Source organism: Eublepharis macularius, chromosome 5, assembly GCF_028583425.1.
Source record: "Eublepharis macularius isolate TG4126 chromosome 5, MPM_Emac_v1.0, whole genome shotgun sequence".
NCBI classification, from domain to species: Eukaryota; Metazoa; Chordata; class Lepidosauria; order Squamata; family Eublepharidae; genus Eublepharis; species Eublepharis macularius.
In genome coordinates this window covers 27,196,380-27,213,395 of record NC_072794.1, presented here as the reverse complement: position 1 = coordinate 27,213,395, position 17,016 = coordinate 27,196,380, and the positions used below count along the sequence as shown (strand labels likewise).

Here is a 17,016-nt window from a genome sequence, read left to right as displayed (position 1 = left end):
TAAAGTAGTCAGAATAGGATGGTATTTCCTGCCTATTCTATTCAAAAACTCATGTACGAGTTGCAGTATGGCTATTTTTTTTAAAAAAAAAAATGTTTCATGTATGTTACTATTTTGAGAACCAGAGTTACAGCATATATTTTGAGTTGAGGCAGTAATTTAGCTTCACAAATAGGATGTTCAGATCTTGATCATGATACTAGAATTTAACCCCTGACTGTGTTTTTCTTAATTCTAACTCATGGGTTATATTCAATGTACTATGAATAGAAGAATGCTTGTGGAACAGGATCATTCCTCAAGCTGCAGCCCACTGAATCCTATTCCTTGAAGTCAGGGGACCCTCACAAATAATATGTGTGTAGGGGCAAAGTAGGGGGTCTGCAATGGTAAGGAGAATTGGCAAAAAATCATGCCTCTTTTCTTGATCAAGAAGTGCCAATCCATTTCAGATATGTTAAATCAGTCTGATGGTATTCTTACTTGAGAGTACTACTCAGAATATTTTTTTTAAAGACTGGACTTGCATGTCATACCTTAATTTTAAATTTTCACAAATTATTAGGATACAAAAAGTTGTTCAATGCCAAAAATATATTGAAATGTTATTATCATGCTCTTTGAAATATACAAGGGTGGACGCTGAATGTCTTGGCCTTATGATTAATAAACAGAATGAAACAAATAATGACTGCATACCTGAGTTTTGTCAAGAATAAAATTGATGGCTGTCTCCATGTAGACCGTTGTTGACAGACAATTCTTTAAATTTTTTAATTCAGGCTTTCATTAAAGATAGAACCTGGGACCAGTACTCCCCGTTCTGCTGCATCTCGTGAAGATTTAGTAGGTAAGTGTTTATCAGAAAGCAGCAAACGTAGATCATGAACACCTCTTTGGTCTGATTCCACAGTATCACAGAACTAGGCATGTGCGGTTCGGGAATCCGATTTGGGGGGAAATGCCCGAATCAGACTTGATCCGTAAAGATTCGGAAATCCCAAATCAAAGCTTTCCAAAGCATTTGTAATGCTTCAGAAAGCTTCGGGGCTGAGTTTAAAGGGCCCCGCCGCTGCTTGCAAGCAGCGACAGGGCCCTTTAGACATCGCCCCAGCCCCCCACCCTGACTTACCTTGTCAGCGACAGCGGTGGCTCTAGCCCTCCCTGCTGCCCATGGGGCCGCGGAGCAGCGGAGGAGGTGGCTCCGGCCTTCCTCGCTGCCCTGCAGGCTCAGGAGGCGGTGCAGCAGCAGAGGAGCCAGCTGGCTCCAGGCCATCACAGCCTCGTGCTGCCACCACTGTGGCAACCCGCTGCCCAGCTGATGACCCTCCTGCTCTCCCTCCGGCCAGGTAAGTGGGTGGGGGGTGGAGGGGTTGCTCCCCCTCACTTCAGTATGCTCTGAATATTTACGGAGCATACCGAAGCGAGTAAAATACCATAATTCCAAAGCGGCTTGTCGCTTCGGAATTATGGTATTTCCGAATTATGGTATTTCCAAATTATGGTATTTCCGAAACCGGCAGCAGGAAACCCGAATCTTTTCGGGCTGCACACCCCTACACAGAACTGGCCAGAGGGTTATATCAGCACTACAGTTTTCATAGATCTTGAGTGTTGTCACGCCCATTATGTCTAGATAACTTTCAGGCTGCTAGTCTGCCAAAAAAGATAGTAGAACCCAAAAAGCTGTTTATATGAAGAGGTTCTAGTAATATACCTGATTTATAATACATGCTGAATCTGTTTAAAACTTCAGTAAAAAAAAAAATCAGGGTGCTTTTCTTTGTGTCCCTAGAATCACAGGTAAGAATCTGTTTTCACACTTTTCAGCTGTATTCTGTACGTAGAAGGTGAAGGATTGTAATATAGCTATAAGTACTAAGCTAGAAATTGTTTTGTTCATCTACAGGCCCTGAAGTGGGAGCTTCTCCGCAAAGTATACGAAAAAATACTGCAGCTGAAGGGGCATTGCTACCCCCAACTCCTCCATCCCCTAGGAACCTGATGCCACATGGGCATAGAAAATGTCACAGTTTAGGATACAAGTCAGCAGCTGATTTTTAATTTCATCTTAAATACAATATTGTTTCAGCATGTTCACTTTCATTTTGTATCAGTTTGGTCTCGTAAGACCCAAAAATTATTTTTAAAAGCCATACATTTCTTCTATGTTCCCTGTTCAACATTTGGTTTAGCACTAAAAGCATAGAGCTGCTTAAATATCTCATAAGGAGTGTATGTTTGTTTATAGATATAACTATGACATTTGCACATAGAAGGAAAAAGAGAATATTCCAGCAGATGCTATGGTCCCATAGAACCACGTAGAAAGTGCTTTTTCTTTAGCAAGCCTGCACCCAAAGCCCATCAGATATGCTGGGTGGCTCAATAGGGGCTTGATAAGACTGCCTCTCTGCTTAGGGTTACAAAAACAGGGAGGTTGTGGTTGTCATGTCCTTACCTACAATGCATGGGTAATGGGCTGGTTTTAGCTTGACAAGTCACAAATTATGCAGGCAAGCGTTGTAGAATTTCATACCATTTGAAATGTTCTCTTGAGTCTCATGAGTTAATGAGACTAAATGATCAAATCATCTTCACTAATTCCACAAAAACCCTGAAAAGTGAAGGAAAAAATATACAAATGCATTAAGGGACTAACACTTTACTTTTTGAACATGAATGCAAAATGTTTCAGTTTTCATGTCATATTTCACATATGGCACTGTTAATGGTGTATGCACCAAGAAGCCATTATTTTCCCAAAAGTTTTTGTTGAAGGGAATCCTATCTATTTAGACATTTGTGGCTTCACCATTGAGAGCACATCATCTGTATTTTGTCATGGAAACTCTGAAACATAAAGGCGTGTATCCTTTCTACTACATTTTGCATTCTTTATATTACTGTCGTCTGTGCAGAGACAGTATAGGTTTTTTAAATATGTATTGAAAAATAATTTCAGATGGGTAGCAGTGTTGGTCTGTAGTAGAAGAATGAGATTCAGATCCAGTAGCACCTTAAAGATCAACTAGATTTCCATGGTATGAGCTTTGACTCTCGAAAGCTCATACCCTGGAAATCTAGTTGGTCTTAAAGGTACTACTGGGCCCAAATCTTGCTCTTGAAAAATAATGAATGCTACATTGTCTTTATACTTGGGTATTTTAAAATTTGATTAAATACTTGCATCTGTTGTTCCTTTTGCAGTTTCATTCATAAGATGAACACAGTAGAGTTTAAAAGTGCAACATTCCCCAATGCAGGACCAAGGCATCTATTAGATGATAGTGTCATGGAACCACATGCCCCATCTCGGGGGCAGGCAGAGAGCTCAACTCTTTCAAGTGGAATTTCAATAGGTGAGATCTTAAGTCCAGTGAACCAGTGAAAAAGATTTCCACACATATAACAAAACTGTTTATAATATTAAGTCTCCTGCGATGAAAAGTAGATCTCAATAGAGTAAATAATGCAGAAAAATTAAAAACAATATGTCATTGAAATATATTCTAAAGGCTTTGGGCAGCTTGCTATTTATTCATTACTTTTACATCTTGCCTTTTCTTCAGGAAGTCCAAAACAGCATATATGGGGCTTCCAGATTGTTAACCATAGCCAGATACGTTAAGCTTCAGCAGTGTTGCAACATTTCATACCTTCAAGCTATGCCTTGACTTAACATTGTCTAAGATTTAATTTTCCTATCTTCTTGATGCTTTCATGCAGGTTGAAATAAACATCTAGCTTTGCAATTTGCAAAATGCAAGTTGTGTGTTTGATAAATGCTACCATGCCTTTATTGATTGTTTTGTGAATGATATATTATGAGTATTGAAAGAAGACAGCCTCAAAGTTACATTTTAAATAGCTGAGTTGGTCAGTTTGCAAAAATTGTTGCTTGGTCTTTCTTCCCTTGTTTTGCATGAAGCTCAAGTTGTAACTGCATGTTAAAAGAAAAATTCCTTTTTTTTTGTTTCTTGAACTTGTGATTCAAGGAGGTAACACAGTCCTGGCATAGTTTTTAGAGCCTCCATAAGAGTAACCCTTTGCTTAACTTTTTATTTTCTTAAACAAACATAACATTTTTAAAACAATAAATGCAACAAAAGTAACAGATTACTATTCTTTCAATGGTACATTGTTGGTGATCAATTCCTATTATACTAGCTTGATTGGTTATTAGACATGGGCACAAATCAAAATATGAAGCAAATTCCGTCACGAAATGGGCTGTTCGTGTATTGTGAAACAGTGTTTTGTGGGGCCACAGTTATCACGAAATTCACAACTTTTTGGCCTCTTTCGTTAGCTTTGTGAACGATTCATAATTTCAGACAGGCTGGCACTGATCCATTGATTACCTAGGCAACAATAGGCCCAGACCTTTTGTTCCATTGGAAACCCCAATCATAGCCCACTTACCCTTGATTGGCAGCTCTCGCAGCCATCTGGAGAGCTTCCATTCTGCCCTATACAGCCAGGAGCTGGGGGTCAATCCCTTAGGCAACCAAGGAGGTTGGCCATCTGTAGCCATGGGCATACCCATCTCACCCCTCCAAACCCCGTTAGGCAGGTCTGTCAGCCAACCACAGACCTCCTGTTCTTGGGATGAATGGCAGGGTTTTGGAGAAACATCCAGCTCGTCCTCTACATCCCAAACTCTTGGGACTGTCCTTGCCTGCCGTCCACCCCTCACTCTGTCTTCCTGGCCCAACTCCACACCACAGCCGGTCCTTCATCGTCCTCTGATCCAGCAACTCCTGGTCCCTGTTTCAGTCATGCATTCTGGCAGCACTTCCCTTCCCACCCTTCCTGTTGATCTTCCCAATCAACGTATTGCAAACTTGGAGGGTGGGTGGAGGAGAGCCAGCTGAAGTCTCCCTGCGAATTTGGCATCTCTGAGTATGAAGGGGGCTGTTGAAAGGCCCCAGGTTCTGACAAATCATGAAACTAACAAATTGTTTCGGCAAATGTGTCAATTTTGTGATTTGCGATTTGTGGATCACGGCGAAACACAAAACTCCCATTTCGGTTTTTTCCTGATTTGTGCCCATGTCTAGCATTTCAACGATTAATTAACATTCCAATCTGATATTTAGCAATTACACACTGAGTTTTGGATGGGCTTTTAAGAGTCAAAGTATTCTGATATTTAGTAGATAAGACTTGTCCCGAAGCTGATAGATACAAAAAGCTGAAGTATACAGAATAGGTTATACAATTTAAGGTTCTGCAACATTATATAAGGCTTTTGAACAATGTAAGTACCACTTATAAATTGGTACACCAGCAATAAGTTTCTATAGTTATATATAAACCTAAGAAAAGGAAAAAAGAAAAAAGTTAGTTATAACTCCCTACCCGCCTCCCACATAGAAAAACTATATAGCTTTAATATGATTGTAAATATTCCCCCTTCACCTCTTTCCCCCTTACAAAAACTATTAAACTCAAATTAAATGTTAGCTATGAGTGATTTATAAGCCAAATGCTAAGTATGATAATTGCTGGCTCTGACGTCGAAGCTTGAGTTGCAAGAAAGAAGTCTTGCAAACACTTTGCAACTGTGCTGTTTTGTTTCTTGATATTTGTGCTGCATTTCCCTATATCTGGGAGTGATTTTTAGTTCAATAAGATAGGAGTTTTTGAGGATTTTGGAGTGGGGTGGGATGGAGCTCAGCTCTCAGGCATCCATTTTCTCCGAAGCCAACACTACGCCCCCCCTCAGAGTTACCCTGTGCTTAACAAATCAGTAAATGTAGATACTGGTCTTGTTCACATTGCTCATTTCCTTGTGGGGATAAGGAAAAGTGGGAATTAAACAACATTGGGTTGGATCCATCTAAGCAAGGTTACTTGCAGATGCCTTCTCACTTTTGCCAGTTCTCACTTCTCCCAGCAACCCCCTGAGACCTCTGAAAATCTGGCAATGAAGGTCACAGAACCTGCATCAAGAAAAAACCACATTGCCCAGGGGGCTGTAGAGAAGACGGAGAACCAGGTGAAATCACCCCCTCATCTTCCTCTTATGTCAAAAGCGCTTTTCTTGGTACATGAGGTTCCATTGGCTGAGGAGCATCGTGTGGGTAGTTTTGCCCAGCTGATCCTTTTAAAAAATCTGTTACGAAAATTTCCACTTGGGATGTGTGTATGTCTGACAATCTTGTCGTGATTGACAAAGATGCCATAGAATAAGGACCTTTTAAAATTCAGGTTCTTTATATTTTAGGTAGCAGCGATGGTTCTGAGCTCAGTGAAGAGACTTCATGGCCAGCATTTGAAAGGTAAGGAAAACCTCCTCTGTCTTGGTCAAATTGAAGAAGTAGCACTTCACACGATAGTTCTCCTACCTGGCAATGATTTCTGTGTAGGAGAGAAACATTTAGAATGTGTAACCCATTCAAGTTTCAGTGCACATAGGTGGTGATTTTGTGTGTCTGTTTTATTTATTTATTTATTTAAAACATTGTGCGCCTGTTCCATGGAAATGAGATCTACGTAGGAAGGCATATGTGAAGCAGTCGTCATCATTTCATGCAGTGGTGTTTAGGAGAGCTGTTCAGGCTCACAACCAGTGGTTCTGCTATCTGGATATCAGTACTGTTTTGAGAAGTGACACGTTTTATTTATTCATTCATTCATTCATTCATTCATTCATTCATTCATTTATTTATTTGTGTCATTTATAGTCCGCCTTTCTCACTAAGACTCAAGGTGGATTACACAGTGTGAGATTAGTATAGTCAATATCAGGAACATTTCCATGAACAATGCTATAGGGTAAATAGATACAAGTTCACTAAGACATTAGCAGGAATCCAATACAACATAGTGGTGAGGTCTATGGTTCCTAACTCATTAGCGGATCATCTGAGATCCCCTCCCTACAATACAGCCCTCCTGTCTGAGTAAAAAAACTTTTTGAATAATTTGGTTTTGCATCATTTGCGGAAAGCTAGGAGAGTGGGGGCTCCCCTGACCTCCTCAGGCAAGCCATTCCACAGGGTAGGGGCCACCACAGAGGAGGTCTGGTTAGGCTAGCCACTGCCAGGTGCGAAATTGTTGAAAGAGCCTCCTCACACTCCTTCCTAATTAGAGCTCTAGAGCCATCTCCAAGAATAGTAGCTGCCCTGAGGTGTTTCCTAAGGTATTTAGCCTTGCCTTTTCAAGGTTACCTGCCTCTTCCCTCCTCATTGCTCATACTTGAATCCTGAATCAACTGTTTATTGGAAACATTTCTTTGTAGGTAGTTACTATAGGTTTCTGTGGTGCCTTGCACAAAAGTTATCATTTGGAGATTTTGTTGTTGCTTTTCTTTGTTTATAGTCCACCTTTCTCATTGAGATCCAAGGTGGCTTTCATACTGGAAGTGAATACAGTATAATTAACAACTAGGGCATTCAATAACTAGGATACTCTCAGCAAAAATATAATATGATTAGCACTTGGGACGTTAAATGAAAAACAGAATAGAATAGGCTATGGTAGCCACAAATTTGGAAAGTAACATAAAGCTGAAATGCGTGGATGAAACCTTTCTGAATTAAAGCATAAGTTATTAACATGACATCTTTAGCAACATTGAACTAACCCATAGGAGCGTATCTACATCAGCAGATAGTACCCAATAGCCCTAGTATACAGTCTCTGGCCCTTACCGATTTATCTCTTCACATTACTTCTTATGACACAGCCCTGTAATCTGGATAGAAAGCCCTCCAGAATAAATCAGTCTTGCATAGTTTGTGGAAAGCTAGGAGAGTGGGAGCTTTCCTGACCTCTCCATAAGGTGAGGGCTACCGCAGAGAAAGCATGTGTATGAGCAGTTGTTGATTTAGCCCAACTGCAGTGTGGTATCTGCTGAATGGCCCTGTTCAGACGAGTGAAGCTGTCATGGAGGAACACAGGGAGAGAGGTTGCTTTGCAGATATGAGGGGCCTAGGCCACATGAAGGGCTTTGAATATAGCAGTCATGACCTTGAATTGAGCCCTGTAAGTGAAGGGTAGCCAATGGAGTGACTGCAGAATGGGAGTGATATGCACGCTCCATCTAGCTCCTAAAAGTAAAGGAGCTGCAACATTTTACCCCAGCTGGAGTCTCTGAGTTGATTTTGAAGGGAGACCTATGTAAAGTATAGTCTAGCCTCATCGTTACCATGGCATGAATCCAGCTGGCCAGATTAGCGGTGTTAAGATAGGAGGCCATCTTCCAGGTTCCTCCAAATTGTCACTGCATTTACTTGCTTCTTTAGCATCTTTGCTGGATCCAATAATAACCCCTAGGCTTTTCACTGAGTCAGCCAGGATCGACTGGACCCCACCCATCAAAGAACACAAGCATAATTCTACTCCCCTCCCCCAGCAATTCTCCCACCATTCTTCAGCTTCAGATGAAGCAGGGTCTGTTGCTGAATCAACATAAGAGAAGGCATGTGTTTTCTGGGGTTTGTTTTTTGCTGTATTTTTATGCCATATCAAAAATTGCCTCCCAAAGTGCTGCTATTAAAAACCACTACAGATATCAACTACCATGTCATAAGCGTTGCTAAGGAAGAAGCCTCTTGTTCCAAGCATGATAGACGTATGCTTAGCTGCTGCCTGTTCTCCCCCCAGGCCTCCAAGATTACATGTCTGCCCTGAACACTATTCCTCTCTGAGCCTTTCCCGATTCTCCAGAACGTTTTTTGGAAAGAATGTTGTGTGTGTCTGACTTTGGAGCATCTCATGTTTCTTTTAATGGGTTAAACTGGCCTTGTCTGGGTTGGCTTTGGTCTCTGTATGGTCTGACTTTAAACATAGCTATTAGTGCATGCTGTGTCAGTCTTAATATAAGTGAATAGTTAACACCACTTCTACAGAGGCAACTCAGCAGGGCAGCCAGTTTTTCTGCTTTGCTAGTAACAGTGGTTAACTACTCAAACAACAATTTCTAGATCAATTTTCTGTTGACAGGAGGAAGCCCTGTAACCCACTTATTACAGAGAGCAATGTGTTTAAAATAAATGAATTAATTTACGTGTAGTCTTGTCTTCCTGGGAGCGCTTTGATATCTGAGACAGCTATCATTGTGGTGAGATGTTAATCCCCTGAAGGTTCAGCGTTTTCTTTTCCTTAAGCCAACTTTGCCACTATTGTCTGCCCTCAAAAGCAGACTGTATATCTTTCTGTTTCACATCTCTCTCTCTATTTTGGTGATACTACTTTTAAGGCTTCCCAACGGGTTGCCAGCTTGACTGACTATTCCTCTGAACTGACCTCTCTCAAAGCATAGTATCTATGGGAAATCACGTCTGTGTTCTTCCATATAGTTGGCACTAGTGTTGTTTCATGTTGTATAGGACATTTATTTAACTTAAAAGCATAGTTCCCCCCCATCCTTTATCTAAACATACTGATCTTTAAGACATTGATAAATCAAGTACAAGTCCAGTGCTACAATTAGCGCTAAGATTTGCTTCTGATTTAATAAATAGCTGTATGCTGTTTCCCAGGGCTTTTTTTTCCAGCCAGAACGTGGTGGAACAGCATTCTGGCACCTCTCCCTGTAGCCCAAGACTTCCCTGCCAGCCAGCTGAAGCTGGGGAAGCCCCAAACCGGCTTTAAACTTCAGCTGAGAGGAAGGGGACCTTCCCAGCCGAAGCCTTCCTCCCTCCCTCCCTTCCTTTCTCTTTCCTTCTTCGCATGTCTTTCTTTCCTTTCCTTTCTCTTTCTTTCTCCCAGGGGGTGGCTGCACTGTGTGCAATGATGTCACTTCCCGGAAGTGACATCATCACATGGTCCCGGGAGTGTGCATACACTTTGTGTGCACTCATATAGTGACTGGGATGCCACCTCCTGCCGGGAGTTGCCCCGGGTGACAGTTCCCCCACCTCTTTCCCCATAAAAACTCTGAGGAAAAAGTGTTAAGTTTGCATTAAGCTTTTTGTTCAGTTTATTTATGAACTTGCCCGACTGCTATGGGTCATCTTTGGAGGCTCTGATTTGGGTGTCCCTGTTTTTTGAGATTAGATGGTAAGGAACCCAGGAGGGGGGCTTTCTTGGTCATGGTACCAAAACTCTGGAACTCTCTCCCCAGGGAGATTCATCTGTCCCCTTCTGTTGCTAGCTTCTGCCAGTTGGTGAAGACTTTGGTTTCGTTCGGCATACACTCAGTGATCCCTTCTTCATGCTCATGTTTTAATTGTTTTTATGTCCTTATATGTTTTAAGCTCTGGTTTTAACTGTTTTCATGATGCATTTTGCTTGATTTTAATGGTTTTATAATGTGATTTTAGTATGATGTTTTAATATGCTAGCTTCCTTGGTGGCCCTTGTGAGAGCAGAAAAGAGGAATATAATTTTTTGTTAAATAAAATAAATATTTACTCATTTACAGGGGTGTTTTGTTTGTTACCATTTGCTTTGACCTATTCAAGGCTAAAAGAGACTTTGTTTTCCTCAATGACATTTTAGCAAATGGCTGCAAGTAGATGCAAAAACATGTGAAAGTGAAAAGCTTTTTTATCGTAATGAGTCCCATGCATTTTAGCTTCCAGAATATTTCAAACGATTAATTCAGCTGCATCACTTCAGTTAAGAAATGGCTGTTGCGACATCTTCCTGATTCCCTCTAAAAGGAGATGATAGTAGTGTGATGAATTGTGCTGCAAGGTATAATTGGAAGGAGGGGGGCAATTGCCTGCAAGATAAAATATTAAGAGGCAGATAGGAGAGGGGATTTGGGGGGGAAATCGAAGTGGAGGGTGAGTGGGTCTCTTGGAGGTAGGAATAGGACTAGTATTTAAAACTTCCTGTTGGATCATTCATATGAATAAAGATCCACGGGGGTTCATAAATAACACTGTGTTCACAAACAGACTCTGCTGGATGTTTATTTCCTCTTCCATTTTCTCATGAATAAATTCTATGAAGCTGTTAAAACTGTGATCTCTGTTGCATTGGATTCTCATCGCCAGAGCCAGTACAATTCCTTGAACTGGAACGTCCCACTGTGAAAGGATCATGTGATGTTAAGCAGTGGCTTTTTAAAACAAACACATAGGCATTCCTTTTATTGTTGTGCTTGCATTCTCTACTGCCTTTATTTATCTTTGTCTGGGTCCAACTTTCAAGGCAAGTGAGAAGCAGAGGTGGTTTGCCAGTTCCTTCCTCTGCAGAGTCTTCCTTGGTGGTCTCCCATCCAAGTACCAACCTTGCGTAGCTTACAAGATCAGGCTGTACAATGCTACGTTCCCGCACAACGTGGCTCTTTATACCAGAATAATTCTTTTTTCAGATGGGGTTAAGTAGAATGAAGAGATTGCATTTCCAGTTAGGGTTTCCAGCCTTCAGGTGGAGCCTGGAGATCTCCCGGAATTACAACTCATCTCCAGACTACAGTTGTCAGTTCCCTTGGAGAAAACGGCTTCTTTGGAGTGTTGACTTCATGGCATTATGCCCTGCTGAGGTCCCTGTCCTCCCTACAGCAGTTTCTCAAACTTGAGTTGGCAACCCTATTTCAAATGAACTAGTTGTGATTAACCAACTTTGCTAATAAGCAGAACGTCGCAGTTGCTTCTGTTGTTTCATGTTTGAATAACATTGAGAAAGTATGAGCACTGTATAAATTTTTTAGTTGATAATGAAAGAATTACGATGTTGTTCCTTTTATTCCCTTTTATCTAAAATCAAGACCCTTTCAAAATTACACAGGAGTCAGGTAGCATCTTAAAGACTAGCAGAATTTTATTTTGGCATAAGCTTTCATCAGTCAAAGTTCACTTCAGCTGCATCAAGTATGCAGCCATTGGGCCCAATCTTATATACAGTAAAGTAGGGATATTATTTTTATAGGTATTTAGAAAAAAATTATACCACCTCTCCTGATAATGTTACAAAGAGAAGCCAGTCAATTGATCCAATCAAAGGAATAATCCATTCATATAGAGAGGCTGTGACTGTGAGACATTCCCAACTGACAGCAGCAAAGTAGAATACACATCAAACAGGATACACAGAATGAAATGAGATAGTGGAACAAATTAGCATCCGTAAGGTATATGCAAGATGTTAGCACCTATAATGAGATAAAAATATAAGGTACTTGTTAAGCACCAGGGGCTAAACTTTCCTGATTGTGCTAAGACGACACGTAAGTCCAGGTTTTAGGGAGGAAAGCAATCGAAACCCGTGCCCCTTGTTGAATGGTTGATCATGAAAAATGTCAATTGTGTGTATTTTCCCTGCGTCCAAAGACTGAGTTTGAAGCGCTGTAATGTTTAGGACAAACATTAAGGTACGAATCATTCAGTTCATTTGCAAGTGAAATATATGTACTTGGTTGTGTGCTCACTATTTTAAGCTGTCACATTGCCTCATGCAAAACTGCTTTTCTTTGCCAGTTAAAGTGTTGATTTGATAGTAAAAAAGTGCAATTTTTCAACAATGGCTATGAACACGGGTCTGCAGCTGTTTAAAAATATCCTTTGATAAGAAAAACAAAATACAAAAACCATTTTATGCATTTAGATAATCATACTGACAGTTATCACATTCATGTTATTTTTTTAAAATTTGTCATGTTAGCACATCTTGCATTCTTTGCTTGTAAGCTGTCAAATCTTAGAGGTCTATTATCTTCAGAATTTTGAAAGAATCATTTCCCTTAGTTGATACTGAGATTGTTTAGCAATGTTGTTCTCTGCTCAGCTTTAGGTTCAGTTTAAAACAGCTTTTCCTTATTCTCCAACCGTTCATAGGGATACCAGTAGAAATAACCCAGTGCTGTGTGTGTTATGTGTGCACCTGTGCGCATGTGTGTGCACGCTGATATGAAGAACATGCATCTAAATAAGAAAAGTATTTCTTCTTAATCAAAAAGTTTGGTATGGCTTGCAGAAAGTGGTAGTAGCATTGAGGCAAAAGGAAACTTATTGCAGTGTTCTAACAATTGATTATGATGATGACTGTGTGAAAAAAATATGTATAATGCCTACAATTTGTAATGGAACCCAACAGGAACAGATTATACCATTCTCTTGGTCCGGTGACAAGAATGGCACGAAATGGCTATCGAGGCCACATGAAGGGCAACAGGTACAAACCCCTTTGTGTTCAGGGGTCAGACTTTTCCTTCTGGTGTTGGTGACTGGCTTGATATTGAAGTGGGTGTCATCTGACACGTCTGATCTTTCAAACTTCCTTGGCCAATTCCTGTTGGTGAGCTTTCCCTTACAATGGGCCTTCCCTTTCTTGTGACTTAATCATTTCTTTATAGGTTGTGGCTGGTTTCTTCTAATCTGCAAATCTAGTTTCTGAAAGTATTGTATCATTAAACAAAGAACATTAAAAATGTTTCACTGTTTGTTTAAGTGCCATAGCACTATGCAACATTGGAAGTACTTGGGGCAGCAACAGTGATATGAAAATTAGAGCTCATTACATCCAAACTGCACGAACTTGCCCATGACTAGCTTAAATCCATTATAAACAGCATTTTATGCAAACCCTTTACATTCCTAATTAAAAATCAACCTCCATAGAATTATGTCAGTTGTTCAAGAAAGGGCCAGAACCCAGCTCTTAACAGTTATAGGAATTGAGCTATGGATTTTGCTGAGGCTCTGTGTGTCCTGTTTCTCAATTTATACTTGCCAACAGAGGAAGGGTGAATGAAGAGGTTTTTTTCCAAGATATTTCAGAAATTCTTATTTTCTTACACTGTCTCTCGGGAGCTGATGGCTGTGCCTACATGATTATATAAACTTCCTGGCATGCACAGACACACACACACACACATGCTGTTGCGTCAATCAAATATTTCCTTTTAAAAACTGGTCAGCTGTTCACTTGTTAGAACACAAGCTGGGGTAATACAGCTTCAGAGAATTGCTCTGGGTCAAGCTTTCTGCTTTCCTGCTGTTTTTGTTACTGCTTTCAAACAGAATTTTTGTGCATGTGTTGTGTTCTTGCTTCTTCTTTTTCCCAGTTCCAGGAGCTCAGATGTATCTAACAAATCCATTCTTTCTCGTAAAAAGTGAACAAATTAAAATAGTGCATGTGCCAGAAGAAGATTGTCTTAAACTCTTTGCTACCTACAATTAATTAAACTCGCATTATGGCTGTTCGGAGTTTGGAGGTTTATTTTTTTTTAATGTGTTGCTTGCTGAACTGAAGGGCTTTCTTGGCATGTTACTTCTGGGATTAAATTCTGCAAAAAGCTGCCCTGCTAACAGCTAAGGTCATTTTCTACAGTGAAATCCAATAAACAAAATGGCAGTATTTTATCTTTTGAGGCCAATGTTAATTGCAAGTGGGGGAACTATTGTTGGGGCATTTTTGTTCTTCACGTTTCCTTTCTTGTGCTGTTTATAGTTCTGCAGAGTCTGAGGACTTGGCTGTTCATTTATATCCAGGAGCCGTTACTATTCAAGGTGTTCTCAGGAGGAAGACTTTATTGAAAGAAGGCAAAAAGCCAACAGTAAGGCGCTAAATAAACACTTAAAACATATTTCTCATGCCCCATAATTTGTTTTACGAAACTATTTGAGTTGTCTTATTAAATGAGTCAGTATTGGCTATTCCAGTGACTCAGAACTCAGCAAGCCAAAAAGGGAAAACCCTTGCCTTGAAAGCCTTCTAGTGGAAAGGCAGGATATAATCCATGGTAGCTCGTCTCATGGTCAGTTTAGATGTTATATGCAGACCTCCGTATGGGCACTGCCCCAGAACTCCTGGAACTGGCAGTAGTTCTGTGCATGGGCCATAACATGATGGTGCTACTCATCATATGGTTTGGCCGCCTCACATGGAGAATCTCCATGCCCCTGCTACATAGTCAGGGGAACAGCAAACATTGGCACAACAGAGACCTTACATATGAGTGGCCATTATTGCACTTTACAGGCCATGGCAGAAGCTGCCACCTTAGCAAAGAGTTTTTTTGGCAGCTTCCATCTGAGGGCTGAAGTCTCTGAAATTATCCCTGATCTACAGAGAACAAATCTGGTAACAGATGCAGCTATTTTAGTCCCTTCTAATAATTGATCAAAGACATTGTTCTTAGCATTTCAAACAACAAAATGCGTTCATCACAGGAAATGCAGACTATTGTAGTGATTGAGAAATGACTAACAGCAACGAAAACATGTATGATTAGCTTTGTTCCAAAGTTCAGCCACATATCTTCCATTGGGTATGTTAAGAGTTGCATGTCTTTCTGGCAGCAGTGTGTCCCTCTACTAACCGTAGTGTTAATGCCAGCAATCAGTGTAGAAGCAAGCCACCTTTCCTGCCATTTCTCTCTCCTGTGACTTGGTAGCACACATATTATCATCTATGTTTTCTTTAGTGTGCCTGACCTTAAACTGGAAACAAATATGACCATTGCAATCCAGGGTATCAGTCTTGCAGCACTGATCTGCTGTGGGGAGAACAACTCATACAGCAGAATTTGTGAATCTTGGCTCTGTATTAGTCATTTATGATTGAAACATATAGATTCAGAGGAGTTAGCCATGTTAGTCTGTAGTAGCAAAAACAGAAGAGTCCAGTAGCACCTTTAAGACTAACCAACTTTACTGTAGCATAAGCTTTCGAGAATCACAGTTCTGTTCTTCAGACGCATCTGAAGACAAGAACTGTGATTCTCGATAGCTTATGCTACAGTAAAGTTGGTTAGTCCTAAAGGTGCTACTGGACTCTTTTCTATGATTGAAACAATTACTAGACCAGTCTCTAGTTATCTGGGCTGTTATAGGAAGTACTGTAGTTTACACCTTAGGTTGTATTGGTTTTGAAAGTATCATTCTGCTCAATTTGAGCTAGGGTTGGGTAATAAAAATATAAGCTACCATGTGAAAATGGCATCACATAGGCCTCTGAGATTAATAGATCTGTGGACTCTTTTTCTGCAGGTAGCATCTTGGACAAAATACTGGGCAGCGCTGTGTGGAACCCAGCTTTTCTACTATGCAGCAAAGTCTTTGAAGGCAACGGAGAGAAAACATGTATGTATTGTACTGTAGACTATCACTGACTGCTATTATTTATTATTATTTATTTACAGGATTTTTACCCTGTCTTTCTGCTCTCACCAGGCCACCAAGGCAACTAACAAATTTAATACATACAAATTAAAATATCATCTTAAAAGCCATTAAAACCAACATGTAAAAACAGCATTTAAAATATATACGAAAGGTAGAAACAACAATTAGAACATAGGGGAGGGAGGAGGAATTACTGAGGGAATGCCAAGCAAAACAACAAAGTTTTCACCTGCCGGTGGAAAATGGCAACAGCAGGGGACAGGTGACTCTGCGTGGGGAAAGAGTTCTCGAGGTTTGGTGCCACCACTGAGGAAGTCTTCTCCTGGGTTGCCACCTGCCAAATCTAGGAAGCTGGGGGTACACGAAGCACGGCCTTTGAAGATGACCATGGTAGTTGGGTAGGTTCACAAGGGAGTAGATAGTCCTTCACGTATGTTGGTCCAAAACTGTATAGAGATTTAAAAATCAACTCCAGCACCTTGAATAGTGCCCCCAAACATACTGGGAGCCTGTGTAGATGAGCTAAGGCTAGAGTTATATGGTCCTTATGATCCATTCCAGTCAACATCCTGGCTGCAGCAATTGAAGTTTCAAAGCACTTTTCAAGGGGAGCCCCACATAGGGCACATTGCAATGATCTAATCTAGATGTAACCAGAGCATGTATTACAGTGGCCAGATCTTTCCTGTCCAGGAAAGGCCACAAATGGCTAACCAGTCAGAGCTGGTAAAGGGCACCCCTGGCCACAGTTGCCTATCCAGCTGTAGTCCTGGGTCTGAGTGCATCCCTGGACTGCAGCGTTCCTTCAAGGAGAGCGCAACCCCATCCAGAACAAATGACACCTTAAATTCTGGGTCAGACCTTCCACTCACCAGGAGCACTTCCATCTCGTCAGGATTAAGCTTCAGTTTATTAGCCTGCATCCTCTCCAGAACTGCCTCCAGGCGCTGGTTCAGGGTTGCTATAGCTTCTCTGTAATCAGCTG

General features: G+C 40.8%; 1 protein-coding gene across 1 annotated transcript in view; it reads left to right on the top strand.

The window, feature by feature from the left end:
* Positions 1–17,016, top strand: part of RALGPS2 (Ral GEF with PH domain and SH3 binding motif 2) — a 129,486-nt gene that overhangs the window by 98,025 nt on the left and 14,445 nt on the right. The window contains exons 10-16 of the mRNA XM_054979565.1: positions 783–850; positions 1,910–2,045; positions 3,211–3,362; positions 6,233–6,287; positions 13,000–13,077; positions 14,356–14,461; positions 15,897–15,989. Coding sequence (XP_054835540.1) covers positions 783–850; positions 1,910–2,045; positions 3,211–3,362; positions 6,233–6,287; positions 13,000–13,077; positions 14,356–14,461; positions 15,897–15,989 — 688 coding nt within the window. The remainder of the gene's footprint in view (positions 1–782; positions 851–1,909; positions 2,046–3,210; positions 3,363–6,232; positions 6,288–12,999; positions 13,078–14,355; positions 14,462–15,896; positions 15,990–17,016) is intronic.